We start from the raw sequence: 23,624 nt of genomic DNA, 5'->3' as shown, positions 1-23,624 counted from the left end.
GTTTTATTTTTAAACTTTATAAATATTTTATTTCACTATTTTAAAATTTTAAAATAAAATTTGACTTAAAATTTTATTTACACTAAAATTTAGTTAATAAAATTTAAAATTTTTATAACATTATTAATTTTTTTATTAACATCGGTCTTTTATTTAAGTATTTAAAATTAATTAAATTAAAAGTAAAAAAATAATATAAACCAAAAATAAATAAATTAAACATTATATTATATTTAATAATAAAATTTTAACTTATATATATATATTTTAAAACTAGAATCAGTTTTTAATTATCAAGCCTAACTCATTTCTTTCTACGACCAATTCTTTCTAACCTAAAAAATCCTTCTTCCTGTTAATCAGACTATCATCCTTCTACTCTACAGCCAGATTTCCGTGCTATCATCCTTTTACTCTCTGCAGCCAGATTGTCGTGCGCACGAGATTAGTTACATTCTTCTTCAACCATTAGGGCTTGCCTTCATCTGCACTATCATCCCTTGACTCTCTGCAGCCAGATTGTTGCACCCACGAGGTTAGTAACATTCTTCTCCGACCATTAGGGTTTTCCTTCATCTTCGGGTCTTGGAAGTCTTTTGAGTGATAAATGGTTCTACTTATCTGTTTTAAGAATGCAACGAGGTTTATATGCGATTTATTTAGGTCACTGGTTTTATTTTTCATGTCTAGATCATAGATTTTCCCCTTATTGTAGTGTTTTGTATTTCTCAGTTATTTTCAGTTTGATTTTGATGCTAGGTTGTTATCGCTGCACTAGATGATTAAACCATCTTTATGAGTGAGAAATGGTTATACTTCTTTATTTTAAGGATGAATTAGAGTATATATTTGACTTATTTAATTGAACCATCTTTATGAGTGAGCCGTTGTACTCTCCATACAAATTACAACTTACAAGCGCATTCACATGTATATAGTTTGTATAAAATTCAGATGATTAGCTCGCAACCTTTAATTTCCCAAGTCATAATATGTTTTCCCTTTATTTGTTTGTTTGTGTAATAATATGCGTGCCTACATTATAGTGTGATGATGAAAGTGGTCACATAATTCTGATTTAGCTACAGGGATACAACTTGAACTAATTTGAATCCCAACAAATTAGGGCTGAAACAATGTCCATTATTGTGTGTTTGGATTCTACATCTGCTTATAAATCGTACAAAATAGTGTATCTGTCAACTGAGACAAAAGTTGTTTATAATCAGACAACAAACAAAAGTCCTGATATTAGATTAGCGTCTAAGAATACATATCTTTTTTGAGGATCTCTTAACATTGTTCGTCTCTACAAGAAATGATTTATTCTTTGTTGTATGCACATGTTTGAAGAATTTGGATATATATGAATTTGGTATTTGCTGGTATAGTGGTATTGAGAATCATCACAAGAAAGGAAAAGGTGGATGAATTCATTGTAATTTTACCTGTTTATGGTCACATTTAATATAGGTTTTATTAGGAAGGGTGTTATGAATTCCCCAATCGTTATGCCCGATCAAGTCTTCTTTGGTTGTTCCTAATTGGATTCCTTTAATTTTCTATCACCTGTCAATGTACTTTCTTGTCTTTATTGAGTATTTTTTTTGTTTGATATGTATAAACTTATAAAATCAGTTTTATACAGGGTACAGAAAACGAGTACTAGTCACCAAAGTGAATGGAATGTTTGGAAACTATTCTACCACTGGTGCTTATATTATATAATGAAAAGGCTTATAACATAACTGGGGTTACATAGTATTGTTAAAAAAGTTAGTTTTTAACCAATGGATAAATATAACTTGTGTCTGTTGGATCAGATGGACAGTTGTTGTCGCACCATTAGTAGATTATGTTTTGCCATTATGCTTATATTATATCAATGGAAAGGCCTATAACATAACCGGGGTTACATAGTATTGTTAAAAAAGTTAGTTTTTAACCAATGGATAAATATAACTTGTGTCTATTGGATCAGATAGACAATTGTTGTCGCACCATTAGTAGATTATGTTTTTCCATATAATGTTATCAGGGTTTATATCAAGGTAGATTGTTTAACAGAAGGATTATATTTTGAACGAATAGTTTTAAAATGCCCACATTAGTTAACGATACAATCATTTATCCATGTGGGTGTAAGTTTTCTCCGATAACTTCTCCTAATCTTATTATGCAATAATTTTAAGAAAGAGTCAGAATAGAAGGTTAGTATTCAGTAATAATAATTGTTTTACAAAATGATGATTTCAAAACTAAGGGTGAATGCATTTGCAGGTATCGCCTTCATCAACACTTGAATCGTCATTTGAGTCCCTCCATGTGAAGAAATTTGATAGTATTGATCTTTCTTTTGCCAAAGGTATATTGGTTTTGATTTCATGGTAATTATGACTTTGTTTCAATGGGAAATATAAAAGGGAACTTTGTAGGGAGGAGAGTATAGATTTCCACACTATTCATTTATTGCCTATAACCTAGGGATCTATTCTCATTTTATAGGACCTGAAATGAAATATAAAATAAATATAAGTTGTTTAGTATAAAGGACAAAATTGACTAGATATTGGTATGCTAATAATTACAGTGTGTTGTTATCCTTTACTCTTACATCTCTTTGTGAAAATTTTCTTGTTATGATCCATATAGATTGCATTGACAGGATGGTGAATTCCATAGGCATGTCGTAGAAGATTTCTCCCTCACTCAAGCACATAGTGAATATATTTGATGAAAGTAGTCAAAGGTCACCAATTATGTTTACTTCATTTGATAGTATAAATGAAGAATTTCATGAAACTTACAACATCAATGATAATGCTGAGTTGGATGCTATTGGAATTGAAGATTTTGCAACATGGGGTTTCGAGAATGAAGATACGAATGGGGAAGACCCTATTTCCGGAGGTGATTATGAGGTTTTCTTTCAAACCTTCTTAACTTATGTCATTTGGGTTAAATGTTTAAAATATTATAAAAATAAAGTATTTGGTTGATTATTTGAATGAATTAATTCATGGTGGGAAATATTTGTATTATTTTCAAATAACCTTTCATCAAACAAGGCCTAGAATTATGTAATATCCTTTTGTCCTAGCATTGAAAAAGAGTAAAGGATGATTCTTTACAATAGTTCTGGTTGAATCTTGCAGGAGAATTAATCATCTATTTTTCAACCCCTATTGTGGAAGATAGAATAGAGAATATGAGGAATATTTGTTTCTGAGTTTGGGGCTTAATTTAAAACACAATGTACGGGTGTGTCCTGATCATTGGAAGTATCAGAAAGTAGGTAGGCCTTAGAAGCTTATGGAATGAATATTACAATTACAGTTCTCAATTTCTTTCCTATTTCAAATAATTCATATGTTTATTATTATTTTTATTCTTCTAGATTTGTAGGTTTAACTGAAGCATCCAATGAAGATGTTCATACTGATGTAGAGGACAATGACACACTTATTCCTCAGCCTCGTTAGGTTGGTTAAAAAGTATCTGATTGTTTCATTATTTTAAATAATACAAATCATAGGATCTGTAAAATGCTATTCCAGAGATTGTCATATAGTTGCTTACCAATAAAAGGTCAGAAATAAAGAAAACTGTAGATTTGGAGCTCCTATTGTTGTTATATGACTATCCCTTTATATAGTACTTCCTTTGAACATAAAAATAGAGTTAGTTATATTACTTGTATAATAGAATTCTATAGCTTTAGTTGTTCATAGAATCACTCACTTTCTGTTAGGAAACATCTTATAATTTTTTTGGTACAAACATGTTACGTGGACAATGATGTGAGGTGGGATTTAATTGATTGTATCTTTTATTTGTAAAGGGTGAGGGTTTATCTTATTGGCTCTATATTTATCTTCATTCTTTTCTTTTGTATCTGATTGACGAGTCTATTTGAAAATGAGTGTTTTGTTACATAGACTCTCTCAGAAATGATTTTTTTCGGAATATGATCTAAATGAAGTGTATACCATTGTAAATATTTCTTTGTAAATATTTCTTTTGATGATCATATGTTAAGTTGTAATAGTTTAAGTGTATTTACTAATTAACTATTGTGAATTCAACATGTAAATAAGATTGAAGTCAACTATTGTGAATTCAACATGTAAATAAGATTGAAGTCAGTTATGACAAAACATCTAAACATGTGGATGTTCAGGCATTAAAAGAAATTGTTTGGAACCACTTATAAGTATACAAGGAATCAATCAGATCTAAATAGTCTTCATATCTAAATCTGACTAGTTGTTTTTTGTTTTGGATGGTTTTATGAACAATAATTATAGGATGAACAACAATTACCTCTTCTTCCTCTGTCGTAGAATTATAGTATTATTCGATTAATAATTACAGTATCATTCAATCATTTGAACTAACCATATAATGATTGGAGATGTTTTTCCAAAGAATTGAAACACCATCTAATAAGATTGGTCAAGTAAATTATTTACCATTCATAATATTTAATGTTTTTATATGGTTTTGCTTCTTTTAGGTTATCTTGTATGTTCATGCTATATGGTGTCATCCTACCGGAACTGTTCACATAGAAATACCCTGAACGGTGCCGATATGTACTTAGAAAATTTGAGTTCCTACATTGAATTAGGACTTGAGTGTATTGGTATTTTGTTTATGTGCATTTTTTATTTTTTGTATGCGAGTGTATTAGTATTTTTTTTCTTTTGAGTTTTTCTTTTGTTGTGAATATTTATAACACACCATATTAGAACTTGAACATGTATGTTTTTATGGATTTTATCGTTTCTTCGGCTAATTTCGAAAAGAAAATGGATTAATAAAATTTGCCCCATCTTTTAGAAAAATAATCTTACAAAACTCACACTGGAATTTGGAACTAAAGTAGTAATTTTATATGCAAACATAAAGCAATATAAAACAAAAAGATGGTTATTTAGTCTCATTTTGTTTTGGGAGTTTTGATGATTAATTTTTTGTGTTAGACATGTAAATGAAGGGAAATTTGGATTAGTAAATGACAAAGTCAATCCGAAAAATTTGTGATTTCTAGTTACTATGGTCTTCTTATCAAGTTTATTTTATACAAATGCTTAGAGATGCTTAGATATTGAGTTACGTTGATTATTTTGAAATTGGATAAAAGATGTATATACATAGGTAAAAAAACAATATATAACCAGAAGGCAATAACAACACAAATTATAACACAAGGAGAGGGTGGTCCTAGGAAACTATGTTTTTTAACACAAAAAAATGGAAACCCTCATTTATCATCTTAATTAGATGATGTATGGCAGACCCTAGTAAGACAATGGAAAAAAGAAGGCAATAACACTACAACTTATAACATAAGAAGATGGTGGTCCTAGGAAAGTATAACAATTTAACACAAAAAATGGAAAACTCATTAGCCTCATTTAACATTTTTTATGTATGGCAGACCCAGTAAGCCATTAGAAACAAGAAGGCGATAACAATACAACTTATAACATAAGGAGATGATGGTCCTAGAAAAGTATGTGCTTTTAACAAAAAGAAATGGAAGAACTCAGTAAGCTTCACTTTCATCCAAGAAGATGATGTATGGCAGACCCAAATCAGCCAATAAAAGTCAATTTCATCATCATTTTTCCATATAAATGCACCCGAGAATTGAACACGGGTCTGTACCGTGGCAGGATACTATTCTACCATTAGACCATCGGTGCTTGTTGATACAACAAATATATTTAAGTCATACATTTAATATTATCTTATTAGATTTTGTTAACATTGTAATTTTTGGGTCAATCTCTTCCTACATCATAGATTTAATAGAAACAGTCAAATCTCTACATAATAGATTTTATTAACATTGAAGATGATTTATTTTTAGAAGTTCTCATTCTTCTTCCAACACTATTTTAGTAAATTATTGTATATACTGGTTTATAACACTAAAATGTTTTCTTAAATAAGACTTTTTTTTAATAAACAACATAATATCATTAAATAAAAATACCCATAAAGGGTAAAAAATTACAAAAGTTTAGGATTCAGATAGAACAAGTATTTTCCAAAAATGAATGACCAACAAGATAAAAAATAGAAAAAACAATCGGTATGAGAACAAAAGTAAATGACACAAACAATGAAGCTTAGAACGGCTTGAAATCAGAAGTAATGGTGATTTTTCATATGCAATGCTCCATCTTTAACAAATCAACCAATTTTTTCCACAAGTCAGAATTTGCCTCCACATTTGAATGAGTGAGTTTCCATCAAAGATAATTTCATTCCAAAAAAACTCCACATCATTTCGAACTCTTGAAAATGTTTGCGGTTCCTCTCCATCCAAATATTATAAACAATGTTTACAAAGAAACATTTGAAGACATTTGAACTAAAGTTATTGCTCTTTGTCTTGATGATTGTCATTTCTTGATATTAATTTTCTTCATATTGAGGGACTCAAATGACGATTCAAGTGTTGATGAAGGCGATACCTGCAAATGCATTCACCCTTAGTTTTGAAATCATCATTTTGTAAAATAATAATTATTACTGAATACAAACTTTCTAGTCTGACTCTTTATTAGAATTATTGGAGAATAAGATTAGGAGAATTTATTGGAGAAAACCTACACCCACATGGATAAATGATTGTATCGTTAACTAATGTGGGCATTTTAAAACTATTCGTTCAAAATATAATCCTTCTGTTAAATAATCAACCTTTATATAAACCCTGGTAACATTATATGGAAAAACATAATCTACTAATGGTGCGACAACAACTGTCCATCTGATCCAACAGACACAAGTTATATTTATCCATTGGTTAAAAACTAACTTTTTTAACAATACTATGTAACCCTAGTTATGTTATAGGCCTTTCCATTGATATAATATAAGCATAATGACAAAACATAATATATTAATAGTGCGACAACAACTGTCCATCTGATCCAACATACACAAGTTATATTTATCCATTGGTTAAAAACTAACTTTTTTAACAATACTATGTAACCCCAATTATGTTATAGGCCTTTCCATTGATATAATATAAGCATCAATGGTAGGATAGTTTCCAAACATTCTATTCACTTTGGTGACTAGTACTCGTTTTTTTACCCTGTATAAAACTGATTTTATAAGTTTATACATATCAAACAAAAAATACTCAATAAAGATACGAACGTACATTGACAGGTGATAGAAAATTAAAGGAATCCAATTAGGAAAAATTAAAGGAATCCAATTAGGAAAAACCAAAGAAGCCTTGACCGGGCATAGAGGAGCGAATGAAAAAGGGACGAAGACCCTACTAACTAGGAGCCACAACATGTCTTTTATTTTTCCATCTTAATAAGTTAGTTAGTTTGAGAAAAAAAATCAACAAATGTCATTATGTGCAAACCGGTAAAGTACACATCAAAAAACTACACTATTTTCCCTCCGGTCGCCGGCGTACGCTTCGGAGAGGAAAAAGGGTAAAAAAAATTTGGACCATTCTTGCGCATGGGCCATGCTAATCTTCTCTGTATCGATCAAATTTTATCGAATGTCCCTGATGAGACATAACCATCTCTCTCATTCTTAAAAAGACTTTATTCTTAAGTTAGAGGAGCGATGTGGGATCAATTTTAGAAAATGAATGGACACCGCTATTTTTTGTGATCGACTGTTAGAGTGTTTTTCGAGGAACGCATGTGTTCTTTATAGAGAATGAGGGTCTTTCAAAGTATTCCCTTGATTTATAGGGTTTTTTCTTTTGAGGGAATATTGATTTTATGAGAGAAAAAGAATGGGGAGCTACCCATTATGTGATGTTGATAAGGTGTCCAAGGGCCGAGCTAGGATTTAAAATCTAGCCAGGATAAGTTATTTCCATAAAATTTACCCGGCTAGAATGATAATAATATGAAAAAAAAGTATACGTAGTTTACGGTCGTTAGGTCCCTTCATCGACCGAAGAACTCAATAGCGACGATATTTCTCCCCGTCGTTATTTCCATTCGCATGCAAACTGTTTTGAGTTACCCGAGTTGTACATAGACATTCGTCATAATGACTATAACATAAGTTTATTAAATATCAAATACGAGTCATATACCTTGTTTGAAAGTACGAGTTATGACCACCATCATAGTAATAACTTCAATTCAAATTAAAGTGTTTTTAGTGAAAATCAAATGTTAAAAATAAAACTCTTTTTATTGGAGCTATACTAATAAATTATTGTAATAGTTTGTTATTAACATTTGATAAAATAATATATAGTTAAAAGTATCAAATTCTTGAAAGTATTATTGAATTATCCTATTCTTTAAATAAAAGAAGAAAAAACACCATTAGCCTCAATAATGACAAAAAAGTGTGTTGTCCCACATTGTTAGATGAAGTGAAAATAGGGATTTGATATTATTATAAGAGGGGAGTTGGTGATTACAAAAAATTACGAAGCCAAGCACTAAACACAAAGCGAACTATTCTTTCGCCTTTTACTAAAGAATACAGTGTGTTCTTTGCAATACGTGGCATACGCCTATTTTTGTTAGGTCCTCTAATCGGAGGCACCCTACAATTGAGTTTAAACTTTGAATTTTTCTTATCTACGAAAATTTAATTCATATTATTTATTAATGTATTATTTGAATTATACTTAAAAGAAAGTTGTAATAAATAAAAGTATTTCACTCTTTATCTGACAACATACTCCCTAATTGTTTTGTGCATGACTAGGTACCTTATCTTCTCATGCACCTGTTCTCACGAAGACATTTAGTTAGAGAAGTGTGATCCACAATGGTAGAAAATTTGGTTAGAGAGAAATCGTAGATCTTTCAACAATCTTAAACGACCGTTGCGGATCCAACACAATGCTATCATTCTAACATTATATGATGTTCGATGTGGGAAGCCGATAGATTCAGTTGGAGAGCTCATTTCCTTTTTGGAAGATCTCCGCACATGTTAATTTTGTAATATTTGTGTGATTTTTTTTATAAATTTAATGTTTTTGTCGTTATGTGTAAACGACTATCCATTCATAATATTATTGCATGAATCATTTAAAAAAAGCATCATAGAGTTTTATTTCAGGGGTGGGAAAGTTTAAAAGCGAGAGAGCTTGAATATCAATCCTCCATTAAAGCTTCAACCAACATTAAAAATTTCAAAAAAATAAAATTCTTCATTTTTATAAATTAAAATATGAATTCTTTGAAAAGCTAACTCATATTTTTGCAATCTTTACAGGTTCCTACCCTTTCTTATTCACAACTCACAAGTGCGTTTGAAATTCTCTAAAATTCAGTATTTTTTTATATCGCAAAATGACGAACCCAGACGCATGCCTTAAGAATATATGAGTACAATAATTAAATCTAGTTTAGGAAATAAGCTAGAGCCTTAGACATGTGGATATGATTTGAATAAATTATCAAATAAAAGTATAAAAATCATATTTTCAAAAAATGACAAAACGTTTGTAGTAGAGATCATTCATTTCGGTGGGAAATTGAGACATATAATATTGATGACTTTTCTCACGTGTAACCAAACACCGGACCAAATCGAAATTTCTAAGTCGTGTTTGACTAAAAAAAAAAATTTTCCTGCCTAATTTCTCGATGAGTAAATTAAGTAACAACTTTAAAAGAGTCAAAGCTAGTATAATTTTGTTTAAGTCCTATTTGTGGTTTATCATCACACACTTGGGCAAATTCGAGAGAGTCATTTCCTCGTCTCGTTTTACGAGATTCAATATAAATGTAGGCCACAAGACTTAGCAAAACATTGACAAATTAAAATTTAATTATAGTCGCACTCACTATTTTGGTTCTTATCTCATTCGAGATTCGAGAGAAAAGTGAGTTCTAGGGCGTAAATTATCGAGTCTGAACGTTTCGAAAAATGTCGATAAAAAGACATTAGAGTACCAAAGGCTAATGTGCTAATATAACAACTGGAAATAGTTCGGGACAATGTGCTCTAATTTTTTCCCAATAATCGAATACTTTTGAGAGAAACCAAACAAGGCCAGATGAATCACTAGCAGTGATAATCTTAAAAAATTATTGTTAAAAAGAGTAGGGTATTAATAACATTTTTTTAAACTTTTTTTTCATTAACAAAGTGAAGTTTTTAAAAAACTTACAAATTAATTTAGAATGTTCAATCAATCATTATATTACTCATTTTAAACTATCACAATACATTATCCTTCTGTGAGGGGAAATGAAATTTGAGGAAATGACCTCACTAATAGGGTGAATAGCGGATAATGTGAGTGCATAATTTAAATAGCGTTGTTGACCCTCTTTTTTTAATGACAATTATACCCCTTGCGTAACGCAACTCCAGTTGCGTGACGCAACCGAATTTTTTTTTTCTATTTTTTTTCGTCTCGCGATTGCGTGACGCAACTGGGGTATTTTCGTTCAAAAAAATTCATAATTAAAATTTTTTGAAAAATAAAAAATAAAATAACTGAGGTTGCGTGACGCAACGGGGGCATTTTCGTCTAAAAACAGTAAAAGGGGTCACTAGCGCTTTTTTTTAACTCTGCATTTTCCACATTTAAGACATTATTGAGGGTCATCTCCTCAAATTTCTCCCTTCAGGAGAGATTTATGTTTTATTTCGATTTATTTTTTAATTCATTTGTTTATTTTATTTTATTTTATTACAAAATATAAATTTTGATTAGAAAAATGCATTAGCTTCTTTTGAATATGCTACTTTTTATATATTTTTATTATTCTAATTATTTGTTTTATAATATTATGTTAAACAGTATGAATCTATGATTAATTATAAAAATTCATAAAAAAACATTAATCTATCCAAAATAAAAAAAAAGATTTGATTTTCAATATTAACCGTTAATTTATAGTTTAGTTGTTACATACACAATTATATCTCTTTACACACTTAAAGTATTCTCTTGAATATGATTATTAAAACAAAGCTATATATAATGTGCTCTATATAAGAGAACACAATTAATATGGTTTGAATCAAGAAATTCAAGAATAAAGACATTCACACCTCAGAAAGAGGATTTGTCTTATTCAGCTTCTTCTTGTTCTTGCTGCTGTTGAAGGATAAGGCCATCTTGGGTGGCGGCAGGGTCCAGATCCCAACAGCATTCTGGCAGATCATCAGTCCTTTCTCCACCTCTAATTCGCCAACAAGGAACACGATGTGAGAATCTCAACATTTCCTTCTTCAAAACCCAACTAATGGAACCCTTATCTGGGTTCCTCCCATACACAGTCCTGTAACCATCTACTTTCACCAGTGGACTCATGCAAACCCCATCTTCTTCATCATAATCCATCATAACTTCCACCATCTCATATTGATGCCTAACTTCAAAGGGGGTCTCCCTGTTCCATTCCGATGACCAGTTCTTGTATATGGCCCATATATCCCCGCCCCTAGGATAAATTCTAAGGCATCCTCCCCGTTTTATTTTTTCTCTGCTCAATACATGAGAAAAGATGTTCTAAATTTTCCACAATATTTCGTAAAGCCAGATTTTATCCAATTCACTGACCCGAACTCCGCATCAGTTTTGGAGTTCATGTAACTAATTGCAGTTTTAAACGGTGAGACTGAAATCAGACAGTACAGACGTGGCATAACATCTTTTTCATCATAGAGCGCCCATATCTGCTTCGCCTTGAAGCATTGCTCAGCCCTATCATTGTCAAAATTGTGAAAATCAGAGATAGGAACCTTCATGCGCATTGATGCCCTCCTCCTCACCACTGATTGAAGTCCAACTGTGCCAAAAATTGCGGCAGTACTAGGCTTGTTAGACACCACCACCTCTCCTACTGATTTTCCTGCTGCTGCTTCTTTCTGAGGTAAATTTGCTAGGTTTTTCTTCAGTGCAGCTACTTCAGCATCAGCTTTCCTTATCTCTGGCAACTTCTTTCTTAATTCAGACAATGCCCTATTAATTAATAACTTTTTTGAGTCAAAAATTGACATTGATGGTCCCATATCTGATAGATTATTTAAGACATTTCTACGCATGTGTCATCAAGACTCTTTCTCCTTGAGGGCTTGCCCAGTTTGGAAGGCTCGTGAAGAGATCTCATGTTTTTATTGCCATTCCCTATAGGGTGTGCCTCGAGAGGGATGGTTATATTTGTATCAACAACCTCCACTGAAGATCCAGAATACGATTTCCGCTTAGATTTAGATACAGCGACTCCATTTGTGGTTGGGATATTTGTAATAGTCCCAAGTTGATTTGCATAGCAGTTTTCAGGAGCAGGAAAATGTTGACAATCAAGAAAAGGATACGAGCCATCTGAAGGTCCTATCCCTTCGTTAATTGCCATGAAAACACCACGACAATTCTTGCAGGATAGTTTTTTTTTTCACGTACTTCAGGAGATACTTATACCGAACGTTACAAGTTGTGCATTTTGTCCAAAAGGAATCACCCCTTTCATAGAAAAAAAAGACTTAATTAATTGTCATCAACAAAGCAAATATTTAGAATAATTTCATTAAAAGAAAGAAATGATTTAGAATAAGGCCTTGTATGTTTATGGGTTATTTGGATAACCAATTGACAGGGCCACTCGGGGTACCCTAGGCCGACCTTGTTTGAGAGTATCGTAAGAAAATATATGATAAATGAAATACAACAAAAAAAAGATAGACCAAAATAGGGGCAAAACCCTTTGACCTTGTATTTCTCCAGATATCGTACAAGGTTCGTTCACTTAGGTCGGACAATATATTCCATGCTTCCGAGAGAAGGTTAAATGCCCCCATCTGCCCCAACAGTTTTGTTGCAATAAGGGTTAAGCAGACGATACATCTCCGTAAACTGTCTGATAAGCCTAGCCATAACGACATATGGTTTTAGACCAAAAATTGCATAGAAATCAGTTTCCCCTTTGAATTTTGTCTAGACATCAAATGTAGCTTTCATTTCTTTTATACCCTCCAAGCTTGGACAAAGAATTTGAGCTCTCAAAGCATAGCTACTTGCACCATTGTAGTCTTTCTCAACAAATCTTTTCTCAGCCTCCTCCCTTTCTGTCCTGCGAACCGATACAATTTTCCTACACCGGAGTGAGTTTCAGCTTCTTTTTTCCTTCATTTGTTTCTCAATTCATGTCAAAATGCAATTCATGAACCAATTGCGAGCTTCAGCTACATATAGGCGATTGATTTGATTTAGATTGAAATTCATGAACATTTGATATAGAAAGACGTGATACTTATATATCTAATTAGTTTTCATCGAACTACTGTAGGTTTATTAGCTTAGTTTTGCGTATCTGCTGTGGCCTCAGTGTGCAATTCGGATGTTTCATTTTATTTCAAAAGTTTTAATCTGAGTATTTACAATTTTGTGGATGCTAATCTGAGTATTGGATTTACAATTTTGTGGTTCTTGTTTGATCTATGGAAATTAACGAAGAGGTGGCTCCCAGGGCGAAAGAGAAGGAGGTTCACATGACAGAAGGGGAGGCGGCTAGACTAGGGCGGAAAAGGAGGAGGCTCCTATGGCTGTAGAGGAGGCTCTTATGGCGGAAGAGGAGGCTGCTAGGGAGGTAGAGGTGGCACCTATGGCAGAAGAGGAGGCTGCTAGGGAGGAAAAGGAGGAGGCTCCTATGGTTGTAGAGGAGGCTGCTAGGGAGGTAGAGGTGGCACCTATGGCGGAAGAAGAGGCTGATAGGGAGGAAAAGGAGGAGGTTCCTATGGCTGTAGAGGTGGCTCCTATGGCGGAAGAGGAGGCTGCTAGGGAGGTAGAGGTAGCACCTATGGCGGAAGAGGAGTCTCCTACAGAAATTAAGGAAATTAAGGAAGAGGTGGCTACCAGGGCGATAGAGGAAGAGGCTACAATGGAAGTAGAGGAGGAGGTTTGCAGGGCAGAAAGGGAGGAGGCTCCTATGGCGGTAAAGGAGGTTCGTAGGACAAAAAGGGAGGAGGTTGAGAAAAGATTTGTTGAGAAAGACTACAATGGCGCAAGTAGGTATGATTTGAGAGCTCAAATTCTTTGTCCAAGTTTGGAGGGTATAAAAGAAATGAAAGCTACATTTGATGTGTATGTTGCATCTGAGACAACATTCAAAGGGGAAACTGAATTCTATGCAATTTTTGGTCTAAAACTATTTGCTGTTAAGGCTAGGCTCATCAAACAGTATACGGAGATGTGTTATCTACTTAACCCTTATTGGAACAAAACTGTTGGGACAGATGGGGCATTTAAGCCTCTATCGGAAGCATGGAATATATTGTCTGATCTCAGCGAACGAACCGAGAAGGAGGAGAAGGAGAGGTGGTGGTTTCTAACCAGCCTAGCACTGCCACAATTTCTGGCACAATGGAGCTTCAATCAGTGGTGAGGAGGAGGAGGACATCAATGCGACATGACGGTTCCTGACTCTGATTTTCACAACTTTGACAATGAAAGGTCTGAGAAATGCTTCAAGGCAAAGCAGATATGGGCAATCTACGACGAAGAAGATGGTATGCCACGTCTGTACTGTCTGATTCGTCAAGTGATTTCAGTCTCACCTTTTAAAATTGCAATCAATTACATGAACTCTAAAACTGTTTCGGAGTTTGGGTCGGTGAATTGGATAGAATCTGGCTTTACGAAATATTGTGGAAATTTTAGGACATCAAACATTGATGTGGTTGAAGAAGTGAACATCTTTTCTCATGTACTGTGCAGAGAAAAAACAACAAGGGAGGATGTCTTTGAATTTATCCTAGGAGCGGAGATAAGGGTTCCATTTGTAGGGTTTTGAAGAAGGAAATGTTGTGATTCTCACATTGTGTTCCTTGTTGGCGAATTAGAGGTGCAGAGAAGACTGATGATCTGCCAGAATGATGTTGGGATCTTGACCCAGCTGCAACCCAAGATGGCCTTATTCTTCAAAAGCAGCAAGAAGAAGAAGTGAACTGTTTGTTTTTTCTTATGATTGTTCCTGAGTGTACTTGAGAGATTTACAGATGGATAACCAAAACTATTATAGGTTGGTTGTTTCTTTATTTGAAAACTGTTATTTATTTGTTGTTTTGAGATCAAAGTTTGAAATTAAGCTGCTCTTGAATTATCAATAACCATACCCGGTCCAGGATCTGACTTTCTTCTTGCTGGATTGATTGTCTTATTTTGTTATAAAATAAATAAATAAAATATTTAAATTATAATTTATTAATAATTTTTTGGGATAAAGAAATTTGAGTAGATGGTGATTTTAGAAAATAGATACAGACTCAGTGTTTAAAACATACTAAAAAAATATGTGTTTAATGTCGACCAATTTTTTGGTGACCGATAATAACGTAATATTATTACATCACAATATGATGGGCAACTCAAAGTCAAATATTAGATCTCTCAATTGTGGTTGTCTTAGTACAAGATTACACTAAAAAAAATAAGATTTAAAAAAAAATGCTCTTTTCAACTTCAAAAAGTATTAAAATAAGTGTTTATGAACTAACGTAGTATTACACAAATCAAATATGTTATTCTTAAGTTGCAAATTTTATAATTTATGTTGTCACTCTTTTATAGATATATTTATAAATAGAAGTATTTTGTTTCAACTTTCAATATATATTATTGAAAAATATTATTAATATTATAATACATATTACAACATTATTTGCATTGCAGATTTTATTTATGATATTGTATTTTATAATTTATTTTATAATAATCATTATAAATATGCTTATTTTTTAAAGTGTCCGGATTGCCGAGTCAAGAGCTGTGGTTAATTTGAATATTTATTTGAAAGTAAACGGATACTTGGGTCGGATTCTGGGTGGACTCGCACATAAACTTAAAACGGTTAAAATAAAATAAAAAATGTTATTTGTATGTTTTGAATGCAACCTAACCAAATAAGTACAAACTTTTAACCAACTAGGCTAACAACACTTTATATGTAAGATTTAACACCAGATTTGATGAACACGAGACATTTTAACAATAAAAGTTCAAATTTTTAACTAACTAATCTATATATATATAATGATGCTTAATTTTTAAAGTGTCTGGATTGCTGGGTCGAGAGTTATGGTTAATTTGAATGATTATTTGAGATTAAATGGATACTTGGGTCGGATTGTCGGTTGACCCGCCCATAAACTTAAAACGGTTAAAAATAGAATTACAAATGTTATTTGTATATTTAGAACTTGTAACCTAACAAAACAAATACAACCTTTTAACCAACTAAGCTAACAACACTTTATATTTAAGATTTAACACCAAATTTGATGAACGCGAGAGATTTTAACAATAAAAGTTCAAATTTTTAACTAACTAATATATAAATATATATATATATATAATGATGCTTAATTTTTAAAGTGTCCGGATTGCCAGGTTGAGAGCTGTGGTTAATTTGGATATTAATGTAAGAGTAAATTGATATTTGGGTCGGATTGTGGGTTGACCCGTTCAAAAACTTGAAACGGTTAAAAATAAAATTAAAAATTCTATAGTTATGGTTCGAACTTGCAACCTAACAAAACAAGTACAATTTTTTAATCAAATAGGCTAATAAAACTTAATATTTTAAATTCAACACCAAATTTGATGAACGCGGTAGTTTATTAATAGTTTTTAATCCGTCATAATTCTCTTTTGACTCTGCGCTACAGATTTAAATATTATTAGTGAGCAATAATGGAAGAGTTTCATCATATTTATAGAGATAAGGGACATAATTCATATGGATATTGTAAGTCTCGTTTGGGGTATTTTAATGATAGTCTTTACATTTTTTCTTTCACTCGTAGTATGGGTAAGAAGTGGACTCTAAAGGTGAAACTAAATGAGTTAAATAATCAAACTGTATCAATTGTTTTAGAGATCGTTCTGCAATGTGAGAGTAAATGGATACTTGAGTCGAATTGTGGGTTAATCCGCCCTTAAATTTAAAACGGTTAAAAATAAAATGAAAAATGTTATCACATTTTTACCGTAATAACTTTTTCACGGGTTTTTTATATTATTACTAGTGAAAATGCACAGGATAAATGCTAGTTTGCTTAATAATGACTTATTTATTAATGACTTGTTTAATATTAATTAATTTATTTTTTCTAACAAAAATTGTATTAACATTTATGTTGGTAAAAATATTTTTTAAAAATATTTAAAATTATTATTTCAACATGATTTCATTAATTTATAAATTAAATTTTCTTTTTATATTTTACTGATTTAATTAGCCATATATTCTACAACATTTTTACAATAGTTTCATATATCTTAATAATAAATATAGTAGTTTCAAATGTACATATTTTATAATACATAACAATTATATATTTTAAATATTCACAATTAATTTACAGATTTATCTTGCAAGACCACTTGCAATTAATAGGTATTTTTTTTAAATAATTTATACATTTAATTTACTTGCTATATATTTTTTCATATATATAAAATTTATATCTTAAATTTATATATAAAATAACATGATTTGAAATAACTTTACAATGTATATTTAAGTTTTTTTTTCAATTAGTTTATTAATAGTATTTGTTCAGTAATAAAAAATATGTATTTTTTAAATTTAGATTAATGGATGATTTCTCGGGATATAATCAGGTCCTGATGGCGCCTGAAAACAAGGAGAAAACTACTTTCATCACAGAGGTCGGTATCTTTTGAAATCGAGTGATGCCCTTTGAACTGAAGAATAATGGAGCTACGTATCAGAAAGCAACCATAAGTCACAACTATTCTCCACGACATAATCCACAAGAAAGTCAAGGTCTACGTTGATGATATCATCGTCAAATCAAAGAATCGAGCTGAACATATCACGAACATGGAGAAATTTCTTTAATTCTTCACTTCACTATCACTAAGTTATTTCCATAAAACCTACCCGGCTAGAATGATAATAATATGAAAAAAATAAATAAAATATACGCAGTTTACGGTCGTTAGGTCCCTTCATCGACCGAATAACTCAATAGCGGTGGTATTTCTCCCCGTCGTTATTGCCATTCGCATGCAAACTATTTTGAGTTACCCGGGGCTGTACATAGACCCTCCCTTGAAGGTGTCGATGCCTCTATTAATATAAGTAACATTCGTCATAATGACTATAACATAAGTTTATTAAATATCAAATACGAGTCATATACCTTGTTTGAAAATACGAGTTATAACCACTCTCATAGTAATAACTTCAATCCAATTTAAATAGTTCTTAGTGAAAATCAAATGTTTAAAATAAAACTCTTTTTATTGGAGCTATACTAATAAATCATTTTAATAGTTTGTTATTAACATTTGATAAAATAATATACTTAAAAGTATCAAATTCTTGAAAATATTATTGAATTATCCTATTCTGTAAATAAAAGAAGAAGAAAAACCATTAGCCTCAATAATGACAAAAAAGTGTGTTGTCCCACATTGTCAGATGAAGTGAAAACAGGGATTCAATATTATTATAAGAGGGGAGTTGGTGATTAAAGGAAATTACTAAGCCAAGCATTGAACACAAAGAAGCAGACGATACATCTCCGTAAACTGTCTGACAAGCCTAGCCGCATATTGGTTTTATACCAAAAAGGGAAACTGATTTCTATGCAATTTTTGGTCTAAAACCATCTTCCGGTATGGCTAGGCTCATCAGAAAGTTTATGGAGATGTATCGTCTGATCAACCCTTATTGCAACAAAACTCTTGGGGGCAGATGGGGCATTTATTCTCTCGTAAGCATGGAATACATTGTCCAACCTAAGTGATCGAACCTCATACGATATCAGGAGAAATACTAGGTATGTGCATTTGCATTCTCAGTTTTGCCAAGCAAATCTTTGTTTTGATAATGACAATTATTCTAAGTCTTATTATAATTCTTTGTTTGGTTAATCACAATGAGACCTTTTGTGATACAAGGTCAAAGGATTTTACCCTATTTTGGTCTATCTTTTTTTTGTTGTCTTTCATTTATCATATATTTTCTTACCGATACTCCCAAATAAGGTCGGCCTAGGGTACCCCGAGTGACCATGTCAATTGGTTAACCAAATAACCCATAAACATACAAGGCCTTATTCTAAATAATTTCTTTATTTTAATGAAATTATTCTAAATATTTGCTTTGTTGATGACAATTCTTTTTATCTATGAAAGGGGTGATTCCTTTTGGACAAAATGCACCGCTTGTAACGTTCAGTATGAGTATCTCCTATCTCCTGAAGTACGTGAACAAAAAACTATCCTGCAAGAATTGTCGTGGTGTTTTCATGGCAATTAACGAAGGGATAGGACCTCCAGATGGCTCGTATCCTTTTCGTGATTGTCAACATTTTCCTGCTCCTGAAAACGGTTATGCAGATCAACTTGGGACTATTACAAATATCCTAACCATGCACAAATGGAGTCGTTGTATCTAAATCTAAGCAGAAATCGTATTCTGAATCTTCAGTGGAGGTTGTTGATACAAATATAACCATCCCTCCCGAGGCACACCCTTTAGGGAATGGAAATAAAAGCACGAGATCTCTTCACGAGCCTTCCAAACTGGGCAAGCCCTCAAGGAGAAAGAGTCTGGATGACACAGGCGTAGAAACGCCTTCAAATAATCTATCAGATATGGGACCATCAGTGTCAATTTTTGACTCAGAAAAGTTATTAATTAATAGGGCATTGTCTGAATTAAGAAAGAAGTTGCCAGAGATAAGGAAAGCTGACGCTGAAGTACCTGCACTGAAGAAAACCTAGAAAATTTACCTCAGAAAGCAGCAGCAGCAGAATCATCAAGAGGAGAGGTGGTGGTGTCTAACAAACCTAGTACACAAGACGATTCCTAACTCTGATTTTCACAATTTCAGCACAGTTGGGCTTCAATCAGTGGTGAGGAGGAGGGCATCAGTGCACAAGACGATTCCTAACTCTGATTTTCACAATTTTGACAATGATAGGTCTGAGCAATGTTTTAAGGAGAAGCAGATATGGGCGATCTACGAAGAAGAAGAAAGCTGAAGCTGGAAACTTAAAGTGATATCATAACTTACACCCCACCCCCCAATAGTAGATTATAAACTGTTTTTTTTTTCTTATGATTTTTCCTTATTGTGTACTTGAGAGATTTATAGATGGATGGCCAAAACTTTTATAGGTTGGTTGTTTCTTTGTCTGAAAACTGTTGTTTCTTTATTGTTGCTGGTGTTTTTAATTTTGACATGTGAGAATTATTTTACATGTCAAATTAAATTTGACTGGATAGATAGAAAATGAAAATATGAATGAATTTATATTTTATAATTGAAGTATATATTTCTTTAGTTTTCAAATGAGATCTCATTTGATCTTCAGCTTTCTAATATAGTGTTGGGATTCTTTGAAACAAGAAATGAATGAGATCAAGTTTTGTCACTAGCTTGATTGGGTGAGCTTGTATATAATGGTGCAACCTCTTCTCTACCCAGGCTAGTGCCCAACAAACCTTCTCCACAAAAGAGTAATTTAACTCATAATCGGTGGTCATCATTTTGCTGATGAATGGCGCAACCTCTTCGTTACCTAGGCTAGTGCCCAATAGACCTTCTCCACAGAAGAGTCATTTAACTCATAATCGGTCATCATTTTGCTGATGTAGTAGATTGCCACCTCTTCTTTGATTTCATTCTCCTAGACTAGAATGTTCCCCATGGATGACTTAGTGATAGTGAAGTGAAGAATCAAAGAAACTCCTGGCCTTAAAGACATGAGGATAGGAAGGGATTACAAATACGCCTTCACCTTCTCGAGGACATGTTAATGAGTATCACTCCAAACAACTTTTGACCCTTCTTAAGATGCTTGAAGATTGCCACCTCTTCTTTGATTTCATTCTCCTAGACTAGAATGCTCCCCATGGATGACTTAGTGATAGTGAAGTGAAGAATCAAAGAAACTCCTGGCCTTAAAGACATGAGGATAGGAAGGGATTACAAATACGCCTTCACCTTCTCGAGGACATGTTAATGAGTATCACTCCAAACAACTTTTGACCCTTCTTAAGATACTTGAAGAGATGATCGCAAGTGTAAGTGAGATTACTAATGTAGCGACTAATATATTGAATTTTGTCCAAAAATCTTCGAACCTCTCGCTCATTTTGGGGTGATGTCATGGCTGTGAAGGCCGCAATTTTGCTAGAGTCGACTTCTATTCCTCTTTAAGTAATCAGAAATATTATCATCTTACCAGTAGTGACACCGAAGGTGCACTTCATTTGATTTAAACAGAGATGGTATTTCCAAATCCTCTAAAGGAATTTCTCCAAGTTCGTGATATGTTCAGTTCGATTCTTGGATTTGACAATGATATCATCAATGTAGACCTTGACTTTCTTGTGGATTATGTCGTGGAGAATAGTTGTGAATTATGGTTGCTTTCTGATACGTAGCTCCATTGTTCTTCAGTCCAAAGGGCATCACTTGATTTCAAAAGACACCAGTAGTGACACCGAAGGTAGTTTTCTCCTTGTTTTCAGGCGCCATCAGGACCTGATTATATCCCGAGAAACCATCCATTAATCTAAATTTAAAAAATACATATTTTCTATTACTAACAAATCCAAGAGTCGACTTCTATTCCTCTTTGAGTAATCAGAAATATTATCATCTTACCAATAGTGACACCGAAGGTGCACTCATTTGATTTAAACAGAGATGGTATTTCCAAATCCTCTAAAGGAATTTCTCCAAGTTCGTGATATGTTCAGCTCGATTCTTGAATTTGACAATGATATCATCAATGTAGACCTTGACTTTCTTGTGGATTATGTCGTGGAGAATAGTTGTGAATTATGGTTGCTTTCCGATACGTAGCTCCATTGTTCTTCAGTCCAAAGGGCATCACTTGATTGCAAAAGACACCGACTTCTATGATGAAAGTAGTTTTCTCCTTGTTTTCAGGCGCCATCAGAACCTGATTATATCCCGAGAAACCATCCATTAATCTAAATTTAAAAAATACATATTTTCTATTACTAACAAATACTATTAATAAACTAATTGAAAAAAAAAACTTAAATATACATTGTAAAGTTATTGCTAATCATGTTATTAAATGACTAAAATTATTGTTAAAATTTAAGATATAAATTTTATATATATGACAAAATATATAGCAAGTAAATTAAATGTATAAATTATTTAAAAAAATACCTATTAATTGCAAATGGTCTTGCAAGATAAGTTTGTAAATTAATTGTGAATATTTAAAATATATAATTGTTATGTATTATAAAATATATACATTTGAAATTACTATATTTATTATTAAGATATATGAAACTATTGTAAAAATGTTGTAGAATATATGGTTAATAAAATCAGTAAAATATAAAAAGAAAAATTAATTTATAAATTAATGAAATCATGTTGAAATAATAATTTTAAATATTTTTAAAAAATATTTTTACCAACATAAATGTTAATACAATTTTTGTTAGAAAAAATAAATTAATTAATATTAAACAAGAAATTAACCCACTGTTCAACTTTAATTTACCATGTAGAATAATTCTCACATGTCAAAATCAAAAACATCATCAACAACAATGAAACAACCTATAATAGTTTTGGCCATCCATTTGTAATCACTCAAGTACACAGTCAGGAACAAACAATCATAAGAAACAACAAACAGTTCATAATCTTTTCAATTGGGGGATGGAATGTAAGTTAAGATATCACTTTATGTTTCCCAGCTTCAGCTTCTTCTTGTTCTTGCTGCTGTTGAAGGATCCAGATCCCAACAGCATTCTGGCAGATCATCAGTCCTTTCTCCACCTCTAATTTGCCAACAAGGAACACGATGTGAGAATCTCAACATTTCCTTCTTCAAAACCCAACAAATGGAACCCTTATCTAGGTTCCTCCCATACACAGTCCTGTAACCATCTACTTTCACCTGTGGACTCATGCACTCCATCTTCTTCATCATAATCCATCATAACTTCCACCATCTCATATTGATGCCTAACTTCAGAGGGGGTCTCCCTGTTCCATTCCGATGACCAGTTCTTATATATGGCCCATATATCTCCGCCCCTAGGATATATTCTAAGGCATCCTCCCCGTTTTATTTTTTCTCTGCACAATACATGAGAAAAGATGTCCACTTCTTCAACCACATCAATGTTTGTTGTCCTAAAATTTCCACAAGATTTCGTAAAGCCAGATTCTATCCAATTCACTGATCCGAACTCCGCATCAGTTTTGGAGTTCATGTAACTGATTGCAACTTTAAACGGTGAGACTGAAATCACTTGGAGGTAGAGGTGGCACCTATGGCGGAAGAGGAGGCTGCTAGGGAGGTAGAGGTGGCACCTATGGCGGAAGAGGGGACTCCTACAGAAATTAAGGAAATTAAGGAAGAGGTGGCTACCAGGGTGATAGAGGAAGAGGCTACAATGGCGGTCGAAAAGATTTGTTGAGAAAGACTACAATGGTGCAAGTAGCTATGCTTTGAGAGCTCAAATTCTTTATCCAAGCTTTGAGGGTATAAAAGAAATGAAAACTACATTTGATGTGTATGTTGCATCTAAGACAAAATTCAAAGGGGAAATTGATTTCTATGCAATTTTTGGTCTAAAACCATCTGTCGT

The 23,624-nt window shown here is 32.6% G+C and overlaps 1 protein-coding gene, 1 non-coding gene and 2 pseudogenes across 2 annotated transcripts; 1 reads left to right on the top strand and 3 right to left on the bottom strand.

Annotated features, from left to right (window-relative positions):
• Positions 1-7,471: 7,471 nt before the first annotated feature.
• LOC124923054 lies at positions 7,472-7,565 on the bottom strand (annotated as a pseudogene).
• An 884-nt stretch (positions 7,566-8,449) lies between these two features.
• On the top strand, positions 8,450-8,564 carry LOC124922929. Its single transcript, XR_007097975.1, has one exon. It is a non-coding gene; the product is annotated as a U5 spliceosomal RNA (small nuclear RNA).
• Positions 8,565-11,059: 2,495 nt separating this feature from the next.
• LOC124928336 lies at positions 11,060-11,637 on the bottom strand (annotated as a pseudogene).
• Positions 11,638-22,698: 11,061 nt separating this feature from the next.
• Positions 22,699-23,246, bottom strand: LOC124928203. The gene is made up of 2 exons (XM_047468769.1): positions 22,928-23,246; positions 22,699-22,808 (listed from the first exon to the last, which is right to left on the bottom strand). The coding sequence occupies exons 1-2, from the start codon at positions 23,244-23,246 to the stop codon at positions 22,699-22,701; spliced, it is 429 nt and encodes a 142-aa protein (XP_047324725.1).
• Between the last annotated feature and the right edge of the window lie 378 nt (positions 23,247-23,624).

Source organism: Impatiens glandulifera, chromosome 1 (genome assembly GCF_907164915.1).
Source record: "Impatiens glandulifera chromosome 1, dImpGla2.1, whole genome shotgun sequence".
Taxonomy (NCBI): domain Eukaryota; kingdom Viridiplantae; phylum Streptophyta; class Magnoliopsida; order Ericales; family Balsaminaceae; genus Impatiens; species Impatiens glandulifera.
This window is presented reverse-complemented; position numbering and strand designations above follow the sequence as displayed.

Excerpts from the sequence above, each read along its gene's own strand:
- LOC124928203 (XM_047468769.1), bottom strand. The coding sequence starts at position 23,246 with ATGAACTCCAAAACTGATGCGGAGTTCGGATCAGTGAATTGGATAGAA. Across the intron at positions 22,809-22,927 it reads TGGAGTGCATGAGTCCACAG|AGGTGGAGAAAGGACTGATG; the intron begins GTGAAAGTAGAT and ends TTGGCAAATTAG.